Below are 17,516 nucleotides of genomic sequence, written 5' to 3'. Positions count from 1 at the left end.
AAAAAGACATTATCTGTAGAAGAAATGCAAGAACATCAATTAAAGTAAATATCTTGTTCAGATTTATGTACTCAATTTTTTGGATGAGATCTCTTGTTATAGTCCTATATGGAAAAAATGCTTTCTCGCAGAGTATTTGTTTTGCAGTGCTGATGGAAATGCTTTGTCTTTAAAAACCTCAGGTTTCATGGTCAACTGCTCACAAGGAAGCAGGAGTGTAATTTTAATAATTAACATTTCTGGGTTTAGGCTGTTAAAAAATCTAGTTAGTTATAAGCTGTGGTAGTAACAATAAATTCTTGCAGAACTTTCTAGGCATTCTATGGTATCTACTACTTCAAAGAAATATAGCAATAAAAAAAATTAAAATACCATGTTCTGGTAGCTCTATGCTTTTTAAGTGTAATCTTTTACTAGCGTGGGTGTACTATTTGAGCCTTATAGGTAAAAGCCATATTAACTTAAGTAGTTTGATGACATGCGTCCCAGGAATAGAATATGATGACAGTCTGCACAGTTCTGTTGGTTCCCCTCACCCCCAAATATAGTGTTCTATAAAGGATATATTTTTATTCTTGCATGGCAACATTTTATTGCAATAGTGCCACTACAGCATGTGTGTCTTTACTTTCTATTTCTGTAAATCTCTGGAGGTATTTTTTTCCCCACTTTTTTTCTCCCACTGTCACATTGTGCTGTCTATCCTAAAATGGGGTAAAAGCCAATATCTGTCAATCCAGATGTACATGAAGTTTCCTTCCACAAAATGACAGTATAGTACTAGGAAACATTTTCAAAGTTTGGAGATTTTGTGTACAAAATGAGAGGAATGAGGCAGCCAGACAGAGTTCCTTGTTTCTATGGCAACACGACGGTGTGTCTAGCTCAGCTATTTTCTCCTTTTATGACTTTATAGATAGCTGGGATTAATGCAGTGAAGTTTCATATTGTCAAAAATAGAAGAATTCTACCCCCGGTCTAATCAGAAATAGTAATGCATAAAGGACAATCTGATATACAAAAAAATTATATAGGGAAAAAGTCAGTTGTGACTTTTGGTAACATGAAGGCAAATACATAAATCTCTCTGAAGCTGTGAAATAATTCTGAGTGCTCCAGCTTTGCATTTGGCTAACGGTTAAACTCTATTTTAGGTCAGAAAACTTCTTGCGGTATATCATTTCTCCACACTGTTGATGTGCCGTCTTACAGACCACCACTTTCCCTAAACTGTGAGGTGATCCCCGCTTGTATGTCTTGAAGTACTGAAGTACTGTGGAAGTTTCATAGAAGTGTCAGTAAACTCCTGACAGCTGTATGCAGGAGTAATTTATGTCGAATGAGCTATTTATGCATCAGCAGAGCTAATCAAAACGCTTTTGTTAAGAGGCTTTGCCTTCAGAATGAAAGCTTTCATGTAAGAATTGGATCTAAATGGTAAATTTATGGTTTCACATTGAAAACAGAAAATCTTCCCAGTGTTTTTATTTTTTTGAATATAAATTCCAAATTTTATCCAAAAAGCAGAAATATTTGTTTCACTAAAACCAAAATAACTACTTAAACTAAATCTCAGACAAAACACATTTTAAAAATCCATATAAAATAATTGGTATTTTCACCAGTTTTTATAATTCATTGAGATTGGGTGTGATTGAACTCAAAACGCATGTATATATTTGGATAATTAATATAAGATAAAAGCTTTAATCATATGAATTTCCATTTTATTAAATTTTAGGAATTTAACAAGAATGAGTAAACCCAACACCATACACTGCCCTCGCAACTTGGTACTCTATTTTAATGGCTCTCCAGAGCTCCATGTAAATGAGAAGAGAACATAGTCTCTTATTTTTCACAGAAAACAGGACTAAATAATGCTGGGTTGTATACCAGCAGCACAAGGCTGCAAACTTCTACCTCTCCTAGCATGAAGTCACATGCTATTGTGAAGTACTGTGTTTACCTGAGTCTTTGCATTTATAGTTATATACATTTATTAAGCGTTGACTAAAAAAAACCTAATCACAAAACTACATCATGCTTATAAAAGGAATTATGTCTTAAGTGTTATGTGTATTATTGAGACTTAGGGAAACTTCATTGTTTGACAGATGGTCTGACACCCACATCAAGAAATTCATAATTCAATCTCAAAAAAGTAAGGAAGAACATATGTGTTTGTTGGAAAAGAAAAAAAAAAAATTTATCGATCATTTTTTTGTCAGAGCAAGCACATATGGCAGTTCCATTTTCTATCACTTACCATTTACTTTCTATTTAAAATTCAAATGTCACTAGGCAAGGAAAAAAGTTGGATATTAAAACATAGAAAAGATTTAACTAAGAACAATCACTGCAAGAACTTTATGCTATTTGTTCATGGAAATTAATGGCCATCCAATTAAATAAAACTTACTCATCCTATTCTATCCTTGCTTTTGTTTTCTTTACATTTTCCTCCCATTGGTAGTTACTGTTTTATGGTTATTTCCCAACCATCTGTTGTCTTTCCTTATGCCAAAATAATTTCCCTTTATAATTTCGTGAGTAATCATGTATGCATTATTTTCATGCAATTATATGCCTACTTACTAATCCTAACTCCTCATTCTTGTGTAAATACTCACTGAGAAACTGGAACGACTTGCCATTTAAATTTCTAGTGAATAGAAATCTATATGCAAAATTTCAAACTTCCAATTGTTATCTCATTGCATTGTTATGAATGTAATGGTAATGAAACATTTACTCTAATTCACATCTCCAGACCCCGAAAGGCATATGTAGGTTAGATGGATACAGATACTGAATGAAATGGAATGTGTATCGTATCAATAAAGGTGGTGAGATGTTGGATATCTTCAGAGATTACATTGGGACCGGGGAAATGTAAAATGCAATTCCAAGCTTTTGACGCTTGCAAAATAAATGGTTTTGAAATGCACGACAATACTATTTTAAAGTCTTTGACAGGAATGTGAAGCATTATCTACATTTTGTAGATATTCCAATAAATAGCCTCATTGTAATTTCTGTTAAAAGGAGATACTTGCTGTAATCTAATATTCAGAATAAATTAAATGGATAGCAAACCAGAGTTCATTGCTAAAATAGTCCCATAAATAAGGCTATGCTGTTTATCTGGTATTAGTGGGAGAGGAAATGATCAGAAGTATGGCTGTGATGGTTCCTATGCTGGGCTGAAGAACTGTTCACTCATCAGTGTTTCTCAGGATAAACAGGGCATGGTCAGGGCTTTGTGGATGAGCCAAGTGAAAAGGAGATACAAAGCAACAGTGCTCTTACAACATCCCATAGGATTTCCTTTGTAAATATAGCTGTAATTGCTCTGGGCAGACAATTTGTATCCCCAAAGCTCCTAGGAAGTGAAGAAGAGAGGTTTCCTGAATTCATACCTGTAGAGTCCGTTGGTTTTGTCGTCAGCCTGGCCTGGATAAAACGCAGTAATGCCATATATTGCAAAAGGCTTCCTTTGTTTGATTGTAAATGCACAGTAAGCGATCTAAAGGTGACAGGAAGTTATTCCAAACAAGAGGAAATGGCGACAGCACCACTGGGGTTACCACACCTAGCTGGTTTGTGACAACCTGCAAAGAACACACACAAAAATCAGCAGTTTTCAGAACCTGCAATCCTAACTTGAGATATCTGAGAATTTTTTTCAGTGAGGAAAGCCTGTTCACATTTGTTAATCATATCATTAAGGTATACCCATTGTGAAGGTATTAAATCAAATAGGTGGTATATTAATGAATAATATATCATTATTGTCTGACGTAGCATGACAGGTACATGTAGATGACAATACGAAAATGTCTGAAAGATGTGCTACGCAAAGTCCCTTCCTTTTGTAATGCTTTTAAAAAATACTCAGATTAATGATATTTTAGAACAGCATTTGTTCTGATTAGTGGTTTTAATGTCAGTGGTAATGACATACTCCCTTAGTTGTGTATGCAATTACATATCCATCTCTTTTAGCTGGTTATAGGCAACATTCTCGTTTTAAGAGCTTACATACAGCAAAGTAAGAGGTTGTTATGCAGGCCTTTTTGTAGTCCAAAAGGTAAATGGATAAGAATTTGTTGCAGCTTTCTTTATTCTTTCATTATGAAATGAAATAGCCAGACCCTTACCATCACCTCCTCTGATTTGGTGCTCAGAGACAATAACAGCTTGGCATTAAAGTGCTTTTCAACTTTTTATATGTATGTCTGTCAAATTTTCCTTGACTCTGTTCATTTTATTGTAGTCTTCTTTTCCCTGGCTCTTTTGGGACATGCACGTGTTTAAATTATTCATTAGGTTAAAGGCTTACCTGCTCTGCATTTAAGCAGAACTTAAGAAGGATTCTCCGCCTCCTGTGCAACTCTGAAATTCTGTTTTTATATTCAGGTGTTGATATCTGCGCATAAAACTTTGTTGTCCACGTAATGGTCCTAATTCTTCTGATTCACTTCGTAAATGGTTTTCTTAATAATACGTCATCTAAATATGCTATCTAATTTGTTCTGTTAGTTGCGGACTTCTAGGAGAGTAGTATTTTCTGTTCAATTTTAGATCTTAATTTTCTTCTTTTCTTTGAAGCTAGTGCATGTTTCATGATGTTATGATTTTTAAAGTTTATTCAGTAAAACAGATGTTGCGTAGGTGCTGCTGGTAGGCAGGAGGTGCAGAGTTGGAAGTTCAAGTGTGTGAAATGTGGTTCCATGCTCATGTGGTTCATGCTATTTGTATCAATAGCAAAAAGTTCTAAAGATGTATAAATACATTGTTCATCCTGGAAAGTGTATATATGATGTAGTGTAAGCCTCTAAAAAAGAAGGATGTCACTTTTGCTGACTAGAGGTATAATAGGCAATTCATTTACTATTTCCCTAAAGTATGCAGTTTTCATGATCTATGTAATCAGATAAATTCTCAGCTTAAAAAAAAATAGTGTTTTCGCATCATCAGCACCACCTAGAATTGACACTAAACCAGTGGCAATGTGGCCCACAGTGCTCTCAACTACCTACCTCCTCCGACACTCGTCAGATTTGGACTGGTTTCTTTTGTGTTTGCACTTTTTTCTTCCTAGCTGAAAAGGCTACTACGTTATCCTCAGCACAAGCAAGACCAGGTCCAGGTATACTCAAATGAGTCTAGTATCCAGACTCTAATAATAAGCTTAGGATGATTATACTGTAATACAGCTCTGTGAAGAAACTTGGAGAGGTTTAAGCTATTTCAAACTGCCATATGCTCTATATAGTTATTAAATCTGTGGAATCAATCAGATTTTTTTCCCCCAGCATAAAATATATAAGCCTATCTGAATTAGAATTTTATTTCAAAGAGCTATAACAACAATAAGTATTTTACGCTCTCCTGTTCTCTCTAATATGCCCACTTAATCACAACATTATTTTTTACCCACAACCGAAGTCAGAACTTGTATAACTGTGAAGCACTGCACAAGTTCAGTATTTCTGAAGGTGTTTCAGGCTGTTGGTTTTTCCTCCACTGCTGCATAACAAGCGTCTAATACATTGTTTTAATTTATTTGAAAAATTATTTGTATTTGTGCTGCCACAGCTAGCATCACTTCTAGCAGCCAGCCCGGTGAGTTTAACAGCTAGCAAGAGATTCTCTGCACCACACTGCACTTTGCAGTGGAAATACAGATGCTCTTCATGTTCAAATCTGTCCTTTTATAATAGGCTTTTGTGTTGCTGGAGAATTCTTTATGCATGGGTGAGGCAAACGGCTTTCTTATACGAATATAGAACACACAGCATCCAGTAGTATAATTTGCATTGATTCTAATGGTACAAACTCAACCCTATCGATAGTCTCATTTGTTGAGCTAGTTAGTATCATAGGGACAAAGAGTACGTGCTCAGGCTGCCTTTTTCTGTGTCTTTTATGTGTATACTAAACAAATATCAAATCAAAATTAACCTCAAAGTTTTATTCTGCAAAGTACTCTTTACTATTTCTATCCAGTAGCTCTCCACAACCACCTTCTTTATGTGTCCTCTATTACCTTTTACAGGTACTACGGTACCTGTAACACAACAGTATTGATTCAACACTCAAAAATATGTCTTGCAGCAAGTTGAGTTTTCTGTTGGTTTGTCAAAAGACTTTTTTAACCCCCTACCCCCAGCAGGGATAGCAACTAGATTGTCACCTAGGGAAAAAGCTTGTAAAGCAAAATCATGTTTGTGTTCTTTTAACCTTAAAAAAAAACCCAAAAACAAACAAACAAAAAGCCCAACAACCCAGGGAAAAAAAATGCGTTTTCTTACGCTGCTCAGTATATGGCATCCCTATAGCTGGAGATCCAAATCATGCTAAGAAAAAGAAAATAGAATAAAAACAAAGAAAATGGAAAAATCAGGATGCGGGACACTACCTAGTACTTTGCTTCACTCTGTACTATGTGACAGGAACTGTCAGCAGGTGATCAGGCTCACAGTAGAAAAGTACTGTCTGCTTCAGCCACCGAAAGCAGGATTCCCCAGCCCTGTGGAGCTCTCAAGGTTGTCACCTAGAATGTACCTAATGTTTAGACTGCTTTGTAACTCATATTCGCCACTGTTTTTATGCATGTATGTGTATAGGGGAAGGAAAAGGGACATACTTGTCTCTTACAGCAAATTCACATCAGTTACAAACTTTAGGCTTTTCCTTTAGGAATTACCAAACATGCTCAACCTGTTGCAGAAGAAAATGTTCTTAAAATTTAAAAGCCTTAAAATGGCAATATATACTTGTAATATACTCCTGTTTTATCAGGTGTGTTAACAATACAGAAGTGAAAAAGGTCAGTTTAAGGGTACACATTTTTACACTAGTTTCCTTCAGGGAGATCCATAAGCCAGTCCTATGACACTTGAGCCAGACGTGTTGTTGAGATATGCGTGGAAGGATTTAGGTTCTGCCAGCTTCAAAAATTAATCATTCATGTGGATACTGGAAACATTTGAATTTTGACATTTTATTTAAAAAAAACAAACAAACACAAAAACCCCAAAAGAAACCACCAAAGACCTCTATTGTATAAGCCCAATCAGTGCCTATCCCCATGCCTAGCTAGTAGTTCAGATCAACTGAGCCTTAGATCAGCCTGTTTCTCTTCCTTAATTACACCAACTCAAGGAGGGCTCTGAATGTTGATCAACATTATACAATTGTGGTTCAAATTTGTATGCATACTGCTTACAAGTATCCACACAGAAATTAGTTAATAGAATAAAGTAGCAAGTGTAACAAGTATCTTTTAATGATAATATATATTTTAAATACTTTCTTGTTAAACACTGCACATAAAAATTTTTAAAATGCCCAACCTAGCATGTTGTGCTGCACTGCAGACAAAGTGTACGTATGTGCATTGTGTACGTGTCTGCACAGGAGTGGAGGAAGGAAGAGGAGAAAAGTTGCCTCCATTCGTCCTCTATTAATCTTTACATTTCTGTGTTGAACAGTTATGAGATAAAATACACTAAAATGTCCGTGAAAATAGCTATCTGTCTTAAAGAAGGAGCAGAAGATAGGTAATTTTTGTGAAGTGCTCTGAAATTGGAAAATTATGGGAGGCTCAGTTTACGGATATACTTTAACACATGCAAAGGCTTGTAGGCAAAGAGTATCTCCTACTGAAGTGCTCCTTTACACAGTTTCAATACTGATATAATTTAAATACACAATTAATTGTGATTTATATTAATAACATGATTAATATTTACTTTCCTAGCAAAGCATTCAAAGCCTTAATTGTACGTGCCTATCACAAGAATAACAGGTGACAAAAGATTGCCATTATAATGTGTCTGAAGTAGGCAAGTGATTTCCAACCCTCTGCCTTCAAATGGTACGATTGTGGCTGCCTCTCTTGTCTTTCCTGAGAGCATGTGTGCACAGAGCACTGAAATGCAACGGCACGCAATACATGCCAACTAACTTACTTAGTATCAGCTCAGGAGCCAGACGCGGCAGTAAGCGCCTCCGCACTGCCCTCGCTTTTCCCGTGAAAGAGCTGACCTGCGTCTCTATTCCTGCAATGTCCATATTTGACATATTCTTAATACAAAGATCAGGTATACAAACACACATTACTTTGTTATTTTTACTGTGTACTGTTTAGGCCTCCGCTGTGTACTGTTTTAAATATAAAATTCGCATAGGGAATTCTTAGAAACCCCTATAATGCAGTAAATCCTTTTGTTAATTGAAGTCAGTTAGCAGGCTTTTTAAGACTAATCACTGCTATGTACTTGACAAATACATCAGGATACCGCATTCACAGAGCGAACTTGATACCGTCATTCATTATTTTATTACTTCACATTAGACAAATTTTTCCATTGAAATCAGAGTTCTGTCTGTCATGGAAAAAAAAGTAATTTGCATCTCTTTCTGGGAAAGGCAGGATTAATGTCATCGAACACTTACTTAGAAACTCCTCTACCCAGAGTCTTTAAATCAATGTAAGATAATATACACAGTAATAAACAACTTCTAAAGACTCTGGAACAGAAGTTGCCAGAACATTTTACCCATTAACAGATGCCTGCTTCTGCAACTTACCTCTTGAAGGGGAACTAGATACACTAAATTAGACATCTTACATTTGAAACTGCATGATGACTACTCAAAATCATTGTCTTTGGGCTTTTCTGTTTTTTCTAATGTGCTGAGAATGCTGTGAGCCAGAAAAAATACAAAAATGAAATGCTACATTTTTATAGGGATACAAGCATTTATAGGAAGAATAAACTTCTTATGACTAGAGAAGAACAGTGTATGTGTATTATTATATATATATATACAGCTATCTAACCCAAAAAGAGAAGATGAATAACATTGTAAAAAAACCTTATATTAAAAATAAACATGGTCTTTAGATGCTCATAAAGCAGTGTGTTTTGGCATAAAACTGAAAAAAAAAAAAAACCAAACAAAAAACCAAAAACCCACTTGACTCTGTATTGGTCCAAGTTCTGTAACTGAAGAAAACTTGGGTTGACATCAGACCAGTAATTGGTAGAGCAGAATTGCCAAAATCATATTTTTAATAACTCCGCATTTGTTGTTGCTCATGAGAAGGATGCTGTGAAGAGGTCCAGGTTTTCATCTGTGAACAGAAACCTACAGTTTAGGCCTGATTTTATTTTCCGTTTGCATAGGAATGTGATAGTTGCTCGTCAGCATCACAGAGCACTGCGTGATTCAGCACAGTTTCTTCCTAAGGGAACAGCTGACAAAGGCTGGCTGAATAGAGGCATTTTCACATACACTGGCAGAAACTTGCAAAAGTCTTGGCTGAACTCTCTAGGGCTGGCAATGGCCATTAATCTCTCACTCACGTGAGCACTAAAACTCTATTAAGGAGTGCTATTTTGCACGCACACACACACACACACACAGAGTAGCACTTCCAAGTACTTTGGTATTGGAATCTGTATTATCGGGGGGGGGAGGGGGGGGCAGAGGTCAAAAGTATCCCAGCAATCAAAACCTCAGGGTATTTTTCTGCTATTTTACTTCAAATTTTTGTAAGCATAATGACAGATTCTGTTATTATTATTATATGACTGAGACATAAGGATGCTGCTGCAGCTCTTTATTGCTACATCTCTCTCACCCATTAAACTGTAAATGTTCTTGAATGATATCAAAGCTGTTTCTCAGATGGTACACGGAGACTAAAAATACAGTGCTGAGCAGGAGTCCTCTCCCTGTCCTGCTTCTCCATCTCCACATACCAGATACAGTGTCATGCCAGTGTTCAGCATTTCCCAGTTTGAAGCACCAGTTTCATTGCCCTCTAACAGCAAACTTGAACTCAGTTGTTAATAGTCTTCGTATGGCCAATCTGCAGGAGAGCTGCTCCCTCTGCTGAGTTTTCTGTCGATCGTCACCGGCACCTGATGTCCTTCCTCACCATGCTGGGCCCCAGCCCGGACTGGAATGTGGGTCTCTCTGCCGAAGACCTCTGTACCAAGGACTGCGGCTGGGTTCAGAAAGTTGTTCAGGATTTAATACCCTGGGATGCTGGCACAGACAGTGGGGTTAGCTATGAGGTATGTGGACTATTTGTATATATATTCAAAACACACAGTTTACCTTAAAGCAGTGAAGAATGAAAGCTGTTTGATCCGTGGTAATGCCATACATGCCTTTATACTACTCTAGTAAAAATTTTGCTTATAACAAATTAAAACTCGTTTAGACAGATGCTAGCTACAATTACTGTTGGTTGTTGTGTCTGCATTCCCTGAGCATTATTATTAACGGGATAGTATTACATTCACCTGGAATATTATTACATTTACCTATTAAATAAATGGAGGACTTAGTTTGCCTAAAACTAAGCATTAAGGTGTCCAAGCCCTTCAATACACATCTGTGTGCCATCAGCAGCCACATCAACTTGAGCTTTCTACTGTTTCAACCTAATGCCAACTATTCTGCTTGGCACAGAAAACTTAACTATTCCTTACAGCAGGGATTGAAACTCTGGACTTCTCATCACTACAACACTCTAAAATCATCCATTTTCTCTGTCTCCATCACACTCTCAGTCTAGGAAGAGATTCACATCATCCTCAGGTAAAGTCCTGGTTTTGACCAAATGAGTTACGTCAAATTACTGAATGGGTTAGGTCTCCATGGGTGACAAGTGTACCTACACTGTGTGTCTATACAGACAGTATAGACAGCTGAAGTTCAGTAAGATTAATCACATCCTCAAATACCACAAATATTCCACATATTCTATATACCACACGTATTTTCAGGCCTGGAGGCATACTGAATAATTTTTTTTTTTAATGTAGTTAGCTAACCACACAACAAGGCATACATATTATTGTGAACCCAGCTTTGGGGTTGAATCCTAAAGTGTTAGAGAAGTGCTTCCTGACAAAAAAAACTCAACACTTTACCATTAAGTATGAACGTACCGAGTTCATCTTATATTGGAATTTCCCAATTTAGCATTTTGGAGAAGTTTTAATTTCTGCAGATGAATTATATTATTATTAATAATAATTAATTTCTTTTTTAACATTTTTTTTCTTTTTGATTGCAGTCTCCTAACAAACCTACAGTGCCTCAAGAGAAGATCAGACCACTTACAAGCTTAGATCATCCTCAAAGTCCATTTTATGATCCAGAAGGAGGATCTATCAAGCTGGTAGCTAGAGTTGTCATTGAAAGAATTGCACGCAAGGTATAATATATATGTATAAAATTCTCAAGCAAGCAAAAAACCCTACTTCATAAACCAAAAACCCAATCCTTCTTGTCCCCTCCCCCCAAGTCTACATTCCTTAACCTACCCACAACAAAGATACTGGCAGAAAAGAACTAAAACTGTTGCTTAAATTTAAAACTGTCTTAAGGTATTATTTCTCCTACTTCTGGTAGTTGCTGCATCTGCCTAACTGGGGATTTTTTTTAAAGTATGCATAGGAATTAGAGGAGAAAAAAGTGCTGCAGATGCAATAGTGCCTCACAGTATACTGTTTTAGCCCCTTTCACTGCGTATACATATGAGTTTCCTATATCCAACTCCACAATAATTTCTTTGCAGGGGGAGCAATGCAATATCGTACCTGATAACATAGATGATATTGTGGCAGACCTAGCACCAGAGGAAAAAGAAGAAGGTACTTTTTAAATTAGTTTGTGCTGTACTAATTTATATTTTGTTCCACTCTCCCCTGTCATTTCTAGATAAAGTACAAAACTGACTTAGGAGCAAAAGTCCCACTCAGTGCCAAAAAGTGATTTAGGTTTTCATCTTTTCAGGTATCTACTATTAGCCTTCCCGTATACAGCAAAGAAATTGCATGTATACCTGGAAGATGACAATAACAATAAAAGCAGTAAGAGAAGCCTTTTGGGGTTCAAAATAAAAAGATTTATTTTTTAATGAAAGTTAGCAATTGGTCTTTTTTTTTTCCTTTGCGTTAAAAACAGAGAAGATAGATAGACTGCAGATCCTATTAGCATCTAAAGTAATCACCAGCCAAGTAAAGAGAAGCAAATGGAGGACAATCTATTTTCAATGTTCATTGCTTTTTCTTACTTTTTAGATGATACCCCTGAGACCTGCATATATTCAAACTGGTCCCCATGGTCAGCCTGCAGTTCTTCTACCTGTGAAAAGGGCAAGAGGATGAGGCAGAGAATGCTTAAAGCTCAGTTGGATCTCAGTGTGCCCTGTCCAGATACCCAAGATTTTCAGCCATGCATGGGTCCAGGCTGCAGTGATGAAGGTAATCAAGAGGAAAGGGTGGAGAAGAACACTTTGTAGTGTTTACTCTTCCTTTAAAATTCTTAAAGCTGTTGGTTGCTGTATGACTTGGGTTATGGCAAACAGAGGAATAATTGCTGAAGAATACAAATTGAAGCTGTCTCTGGCCAATTCTGCAGTTCATCTGAGTTGGTGCATGAAGTATGTACAAGTGTAAAGGAAAGGAGTACAGTAAGCAATAGAGGAGAGGATAGAATGTGAGAGGCAGCATAAAAGTGATACTGCACACAAATGGGCAACTTGATTTATCAGCAAGTGTGTTAATGTTAGCAATTGAAATGGTTCTCTGTATTTTAGATGGTTCCACTTGCATGATGTCTGACTGGATTACATGGTCCCCCTGTAGTGTTTCCTGTGGGATGGGAACGCGATCTAGAGAGAGATATGTAAAACAATTCCCCGAAGATGGCTCTATGTGCAAAGTGCCTACTGAAGAGACTGAGAAATGTATTGTAAATGAGGAATGTTGTAAGTATTTTATTTAGCTTTGTAAATCCAGCCAATAGCAGGAGCACTGCCCAAAACATTTTTTATATGAGCTCTACTAGCGAATGATTTTCTCTGTCCATTTTGAATAGCCCCTAGCAGTTGCCTTGTCACTGAATGGGGAGAGTGGGATGAATGCAGTGCCAGCTGTGGCACGGGGATGAAGAGACGACACAGAATGATCAAGATGACTCCCGCTGATGGATCCATGTGCAAGGCAGAAACTACAGAGGCAGAGAAATGCATGATGCCTGAATGCCGTAAGTGTCCATGAGTTTTTCTCTTCTGCTATAGAGGCACCATTTCTGACACATTGCTCCATCACACAAAGAATATAGCTAAACCAGAAGCAAAGTTGCTTTTTCATATTCTCCTTAAAATTAGATCCCTTAGGGAATGTGCATTAAATACCAGGTTCACCAACAGGATGAGAGTATCAGTAAAAAATATTCAGTGGTATGCTATTACTGTATTACCCATACAGTGATGTGTATATTAGCAAGCAATATATAAGCAACTCTAATTTATGGAGTATGAGGTATATTTAATCATGTCTAGAATAAAACAGTGCCTCTCCTTTTAGTCCATGAAGAGTTCAGAAATTGAGTTGCTCCTTTTGTGCAGTCAGCCAACCTCACCCTTACTGTGACTATTAATATTGTTTTTAATTTCTTAAGAAATGTTAAGATTTTCATCAAAGACAGAAAGAATTAAGTTTAAAAAGACTTTTGGTAGATAAAATGTGGAAGTACCACGTTTTAGACTATATCAGTTTGACTTCCCATTCTGTCCACTGCAACAATCCAGTTTTTTTTACAGGAGGTTAGATTGAAACATACCTTCTTAACCTATTTATTTCCCGGAAGCACTGGGACTCAGCAAATATCAATAAGATATATAGAATAAGATAGCAAAGAAAGGTATTAAAACTATGCAAACCTTTCAATTTAATATAGTGTTTTCTGAGCTTCTTCAACAACATCATTCAGCTTGTGATTCTTTTGTCCAAAGTGACAACAAAGTATAATTGGTTGATGACAGATAAAACATAGTACATTTTCCACCTGTATTATTTTCAGAATGTATACCTTTGTAATTTATGTATAACAAGAATTCGTCACCTTTTTATTTTCATGTTAGATACCATCCCCTGTCTACTCTCTCCTTGGTCTGAATGGAGTGACTGCAGTGTTACATGTGGGAAGGGAATGCGAACCCGGCAAAGGATGCTGAAATCTGCTGCCGAGCTTGGAGACTGCAATGAGGAGCTGGAACAAGCAGAAAAATGCATGCTGCCCGAATGCCGTAAGTGCGGGAAACTCTCTGGAAAGAGGAGGCTAATTATGTGTGTCACAATCTATGGGTCAAAACTCTTATCACCTTTTTTTAGCATCACTTCTTAGATAGGAGCGACATCAACTGTGGATTTTTTTTTTTTTTTTTTTTTGTATTACTATTATTATTGTGCACTTACTTTCAGCTATTGAGAGCTGGAATATGACCATGTCTTAATTTCAGCTTGCCTTACTTAACCCTGTGCTGATGACCAGTATTGCTTTGGGTATATGGTTTCTGCATATTTAACACACTACAACTTCAAGCAACAGCTTGTGCACTTCCCAGTAGTAAATAAGTCAGAATTATAAAACCTATTTTTTACTCAAATGCAGAATGTGTGCTAGGAAGGAAGGAAAGAAGGATTAAAATCACTTGTGTGATTCTTTTAGCTCACAGAAAGAGCACAAAAGAGGCTCGCTCTGTCTTTGATACATCTCTGAACTGTGTCGTAGCCTTTTTACTGATTTACATCCCTTTTCAACCTGGAATATCATATGAGCCAGTGGATGGTGTGGAGACAGCTGCATTTATTTTTTAACCTTACTCCACTAAAATCCCCCACTTCTTGGATGGTGCAGATTTCTAGTTGCTTTGCAGTCTTTGTGAAGCGTGATAGCCTAAGGCGTTGCTGAATGAATAAGATATGATTGCTTTTATTGTCCTGTTGCCAGCTGGTTTATGAGGCTTTATAACTAATTACATTATTTTTCACGGAAAGTATTGGTTAAAAAGGCTTTTAGACTGTAACTGGCTAATTCAGCTTTTCTTAAATAATGTGAAATATCATTTTGATTATTATTCACTGAGGCTGTAAGCTTTAAGCAGTACTGAAAGATGAAAACTTAAGACATAAGGGTATTAGTGAGTCTTGCTTATTGCATAACGCTACCAGTAAAGCAAGGCTTAGATCTCAGAGGTATCAGATTCTTTGTAAGTATAACTCAATTTTTAACAGATTTTCATTATAAAAACAGACATATGGGTGGGAAAATTTAAGAAGGCACAGGAGAGTTTTTTATATGTTCTTTGTAATTTTAGTTATCTGCCAGCATCACTCTTGAAAAAGAAATTGAGGAAAGTGTCAAATAATAGTTCTGCTAGAAATGGACTCAGAAAATTTTGACCTGTAGCCTCACAATATTTGCTGAAAAGACCAGAGGCTTAAGTGATGTTCATGCATTTCGGGTGTAGAAACTGATTAGGCACATCTGTGTGTTTCTTCTTGACCTTATGTTTAGATCTCACGGCTTTTGTGTAATATTTCTCATTCTTTGCAGCCATCGACTGTGAACTAACAGAGTGGTCCCAGTGGTCCGAATGCAATACCTCATGTGGAAAGGGCCATATGATCAGGACAAGAATGATTAAAATAGAACCACAGTTTGGAGGAACAGCGTGCCCAGAAACTGTCCAACGTACAAAATGTCGAGTAAGGAAATGCCTGAGAGGCCCAGGTATGGAAAAAAGGCGCTGGAAAGAGGCCCGGGAGAAAAGGAGAAGTGAACAAGCAAAAAAAAATATAGATAGTGAGCAATATCCAGGTGAGTGTGAAACCATTTTTCCGTATGCTCATGTCTCTTTGTCTCTTCTGCGTAACAGGAGTTTGTGAGCAGCTCCAATTCATGCTGCAAGAACATTTTCAGCATTTCAGCCTAGGGAAAGTTTTAGCAATAAAGCCTAGCTACTTTCAGTGTTTGCCTGTCACCAAAAACGTGCGACCTAAGTTTAGGACATAATGGAGAAAGACTCACATCTGTCCATGTCCCATCACTGAAAATATTTTCGCTTCTTCACTACAAAGTGTGGAATGTGAAAAAATCTAAACTTTAGACCTGGCAAAGGACTGATTGCAATTTCTGCAGACCTGGGTCGTAGTCTTTGCATCCAATTACCTTTGAACTTTGAAAGTATTTGTTCCTGGATCCAATGCTGAATTTCAAAACTGAATTGATTTGCACCTCAATAATCTGATTCAGACTCAGACTGCTCTGAGAGATCTGCTCGGACTGCTGTTTCGATAAGGGACAGTATTATCAAGCACCGATGCCTCAAATCAATAAAACATAATATCTTGTGGTATAGTTTACATTATCTGGATATGAATTACTGCTAAGTTGTGGTTCACACTTGTCTGACATTTAACAGTTTCTTAATTTTATCTATCTTTTATAATATAGACTAAATTTCTTTTTTAATACCTTTTTTTAGTGTTTGCCAAATGCACCTTGATTATACTTAACTGGGGTTTCTTAATTCCTACTGTAATATACTAGGCAATATGCTAGCTTAGATTCAAAAGATGTGAGTGTGCACACATGCATAGTGGTACACAAATACTAAAAGTAAATAAATAAATAAATAAGAAAATAAATACTAAAAACTTAATCAAATTACTTATTTTTTCAGTTTGTAGGCTGAAACCATGGACTGCTTGGACAGAATGTTCTACACTCTGTGGAGGTGGAATTCAGGAACGCTACATGATGGTAAAGAAGAGGTCCAAAAGCACTCAGTTTACTAGTTGCAAAGACAAAAAGGAGCTAAGAGCATGTAATGTTCATCCTTGTTAACAAAACACAAGGCTTCCAAGTGATGCACTCTGAGCTAAATGGAAAGTCAACCTTGGTCTGGTTTTTAAAACAAAAAAAATATAAAGTGTATATTAGTTTTCATTTTTGCAGTGTGGTTTGCTTTTTAGTCTTGCTGGTGCAAGAAATATATTTTATAAATATTTCCTCACAGATTTATGCTGAGAGTAAATCTTTGGTACTCCAGCCAGCCCTTAATGCATAAAAATAGTAAGTCATTATGAGTCATTTAACTAAAATACAGACATATCTGTGGACATGGAATAGCCATATAGAAATACTACTTGTAAAGACATGGGATGCATGCATGTTAACATAACTAAGTTAAAGTGACATGTTTCATATGTGGGAGGATTTGTCTCTCGATTTGATTTTGAAAATCCAAAGCAGTGCCTACGTGATTACACAACTATGCCAAGGAGTAATTTCAGTAATGCTGGTTCAATAATATTAAAGGTGCATGCTTATCTTTTTACATTAGTGGGTTAAGCTGATAGTTATAATAATTATCCTATATACTTTTCTTCACATAGATGCTATGGTCCATGCAAAATGATCTTTGTTTCTTTAAAACTTAAAAAGGAAATAATTTGTGCAGCTCAATAGTGACGTCTGCCCACTACATTAGTCACAGTCAAAACAGCACACAAAGAAAACGTGTGAATGTCATAATATATTTAGATGCCATATTCTTATATTGGGTCTATCCACTGCCTCTCAAAATGGATACAGAACTAATAGAAGTTGATCCAAACACAGAGAGT

The 17,516-nt window shown here is 36.6% G+C and overlaps 1 protein-coding gene across 1 annotated transcript in view; it reads left to right on the top strand.

Annotated features, from left to right (window-relative positions):
- Positions 1-16,734, top strand: part of SPON1 (spondin 1) — a gene marked incomplete at both ends in the record, with an annotated part of 198,452 nt that extends 181,718 nt beyond the window's left edge. Inside the window, 9 exons of the mRNA XM_082317144.1 lie at positions 9,899-10,100; positions 11,111-11,251; positions 11,615-11,690; positions 12,120-12,302; positions 12,638-12,808; positions 12,919-13,086; positions 13,967-14,131; positions 15,442-15,705; positions 16,571-16,734. Of these exons, the coding sequence (XP_082173270.1) occupies positions 9,899-10,100; positions 11,111-11,251; positions 11,615-11,690; positions 12,120-12,302; positions 12,638-12,808; positions 12,919-13,086; positions 13,967-14,131; positions 15,442-15,705; positions 16,571-16,734 (1,534 nt within the window). The remainder of the gene's footprint in view (positions 1-9,898; positions 10,101-11,110; positions 11,252-11,614; positions 11,691-12,119; positions 12,303-12,637; positions 12,809-12,918; positions 13,087-13,966; positions 14,132-15,441; positions 15,706-16,570) is intronic.
- Between the last annotated feature and the right edge of the window lie 782 nt (positions 16,735-17,516).

The sequence above is a fragment of the Platalea leucorodia genome (genome assembly GCF_965183815.1).
Source record: "Platalea leucorodia genome assembly, chromosome: 7".
Lineage (NCBI taxonomy): Eukaryota > Metazoa > Chordata > Aves > Pelecaniformes > Threskiornithidae > Platalea > Platalea leucorodia.
The sequence above is the reverse complement of the archived record's forward strand: the minus strand, read 5'-3'. Positions and strand labels throughout refer to the sequence as shown.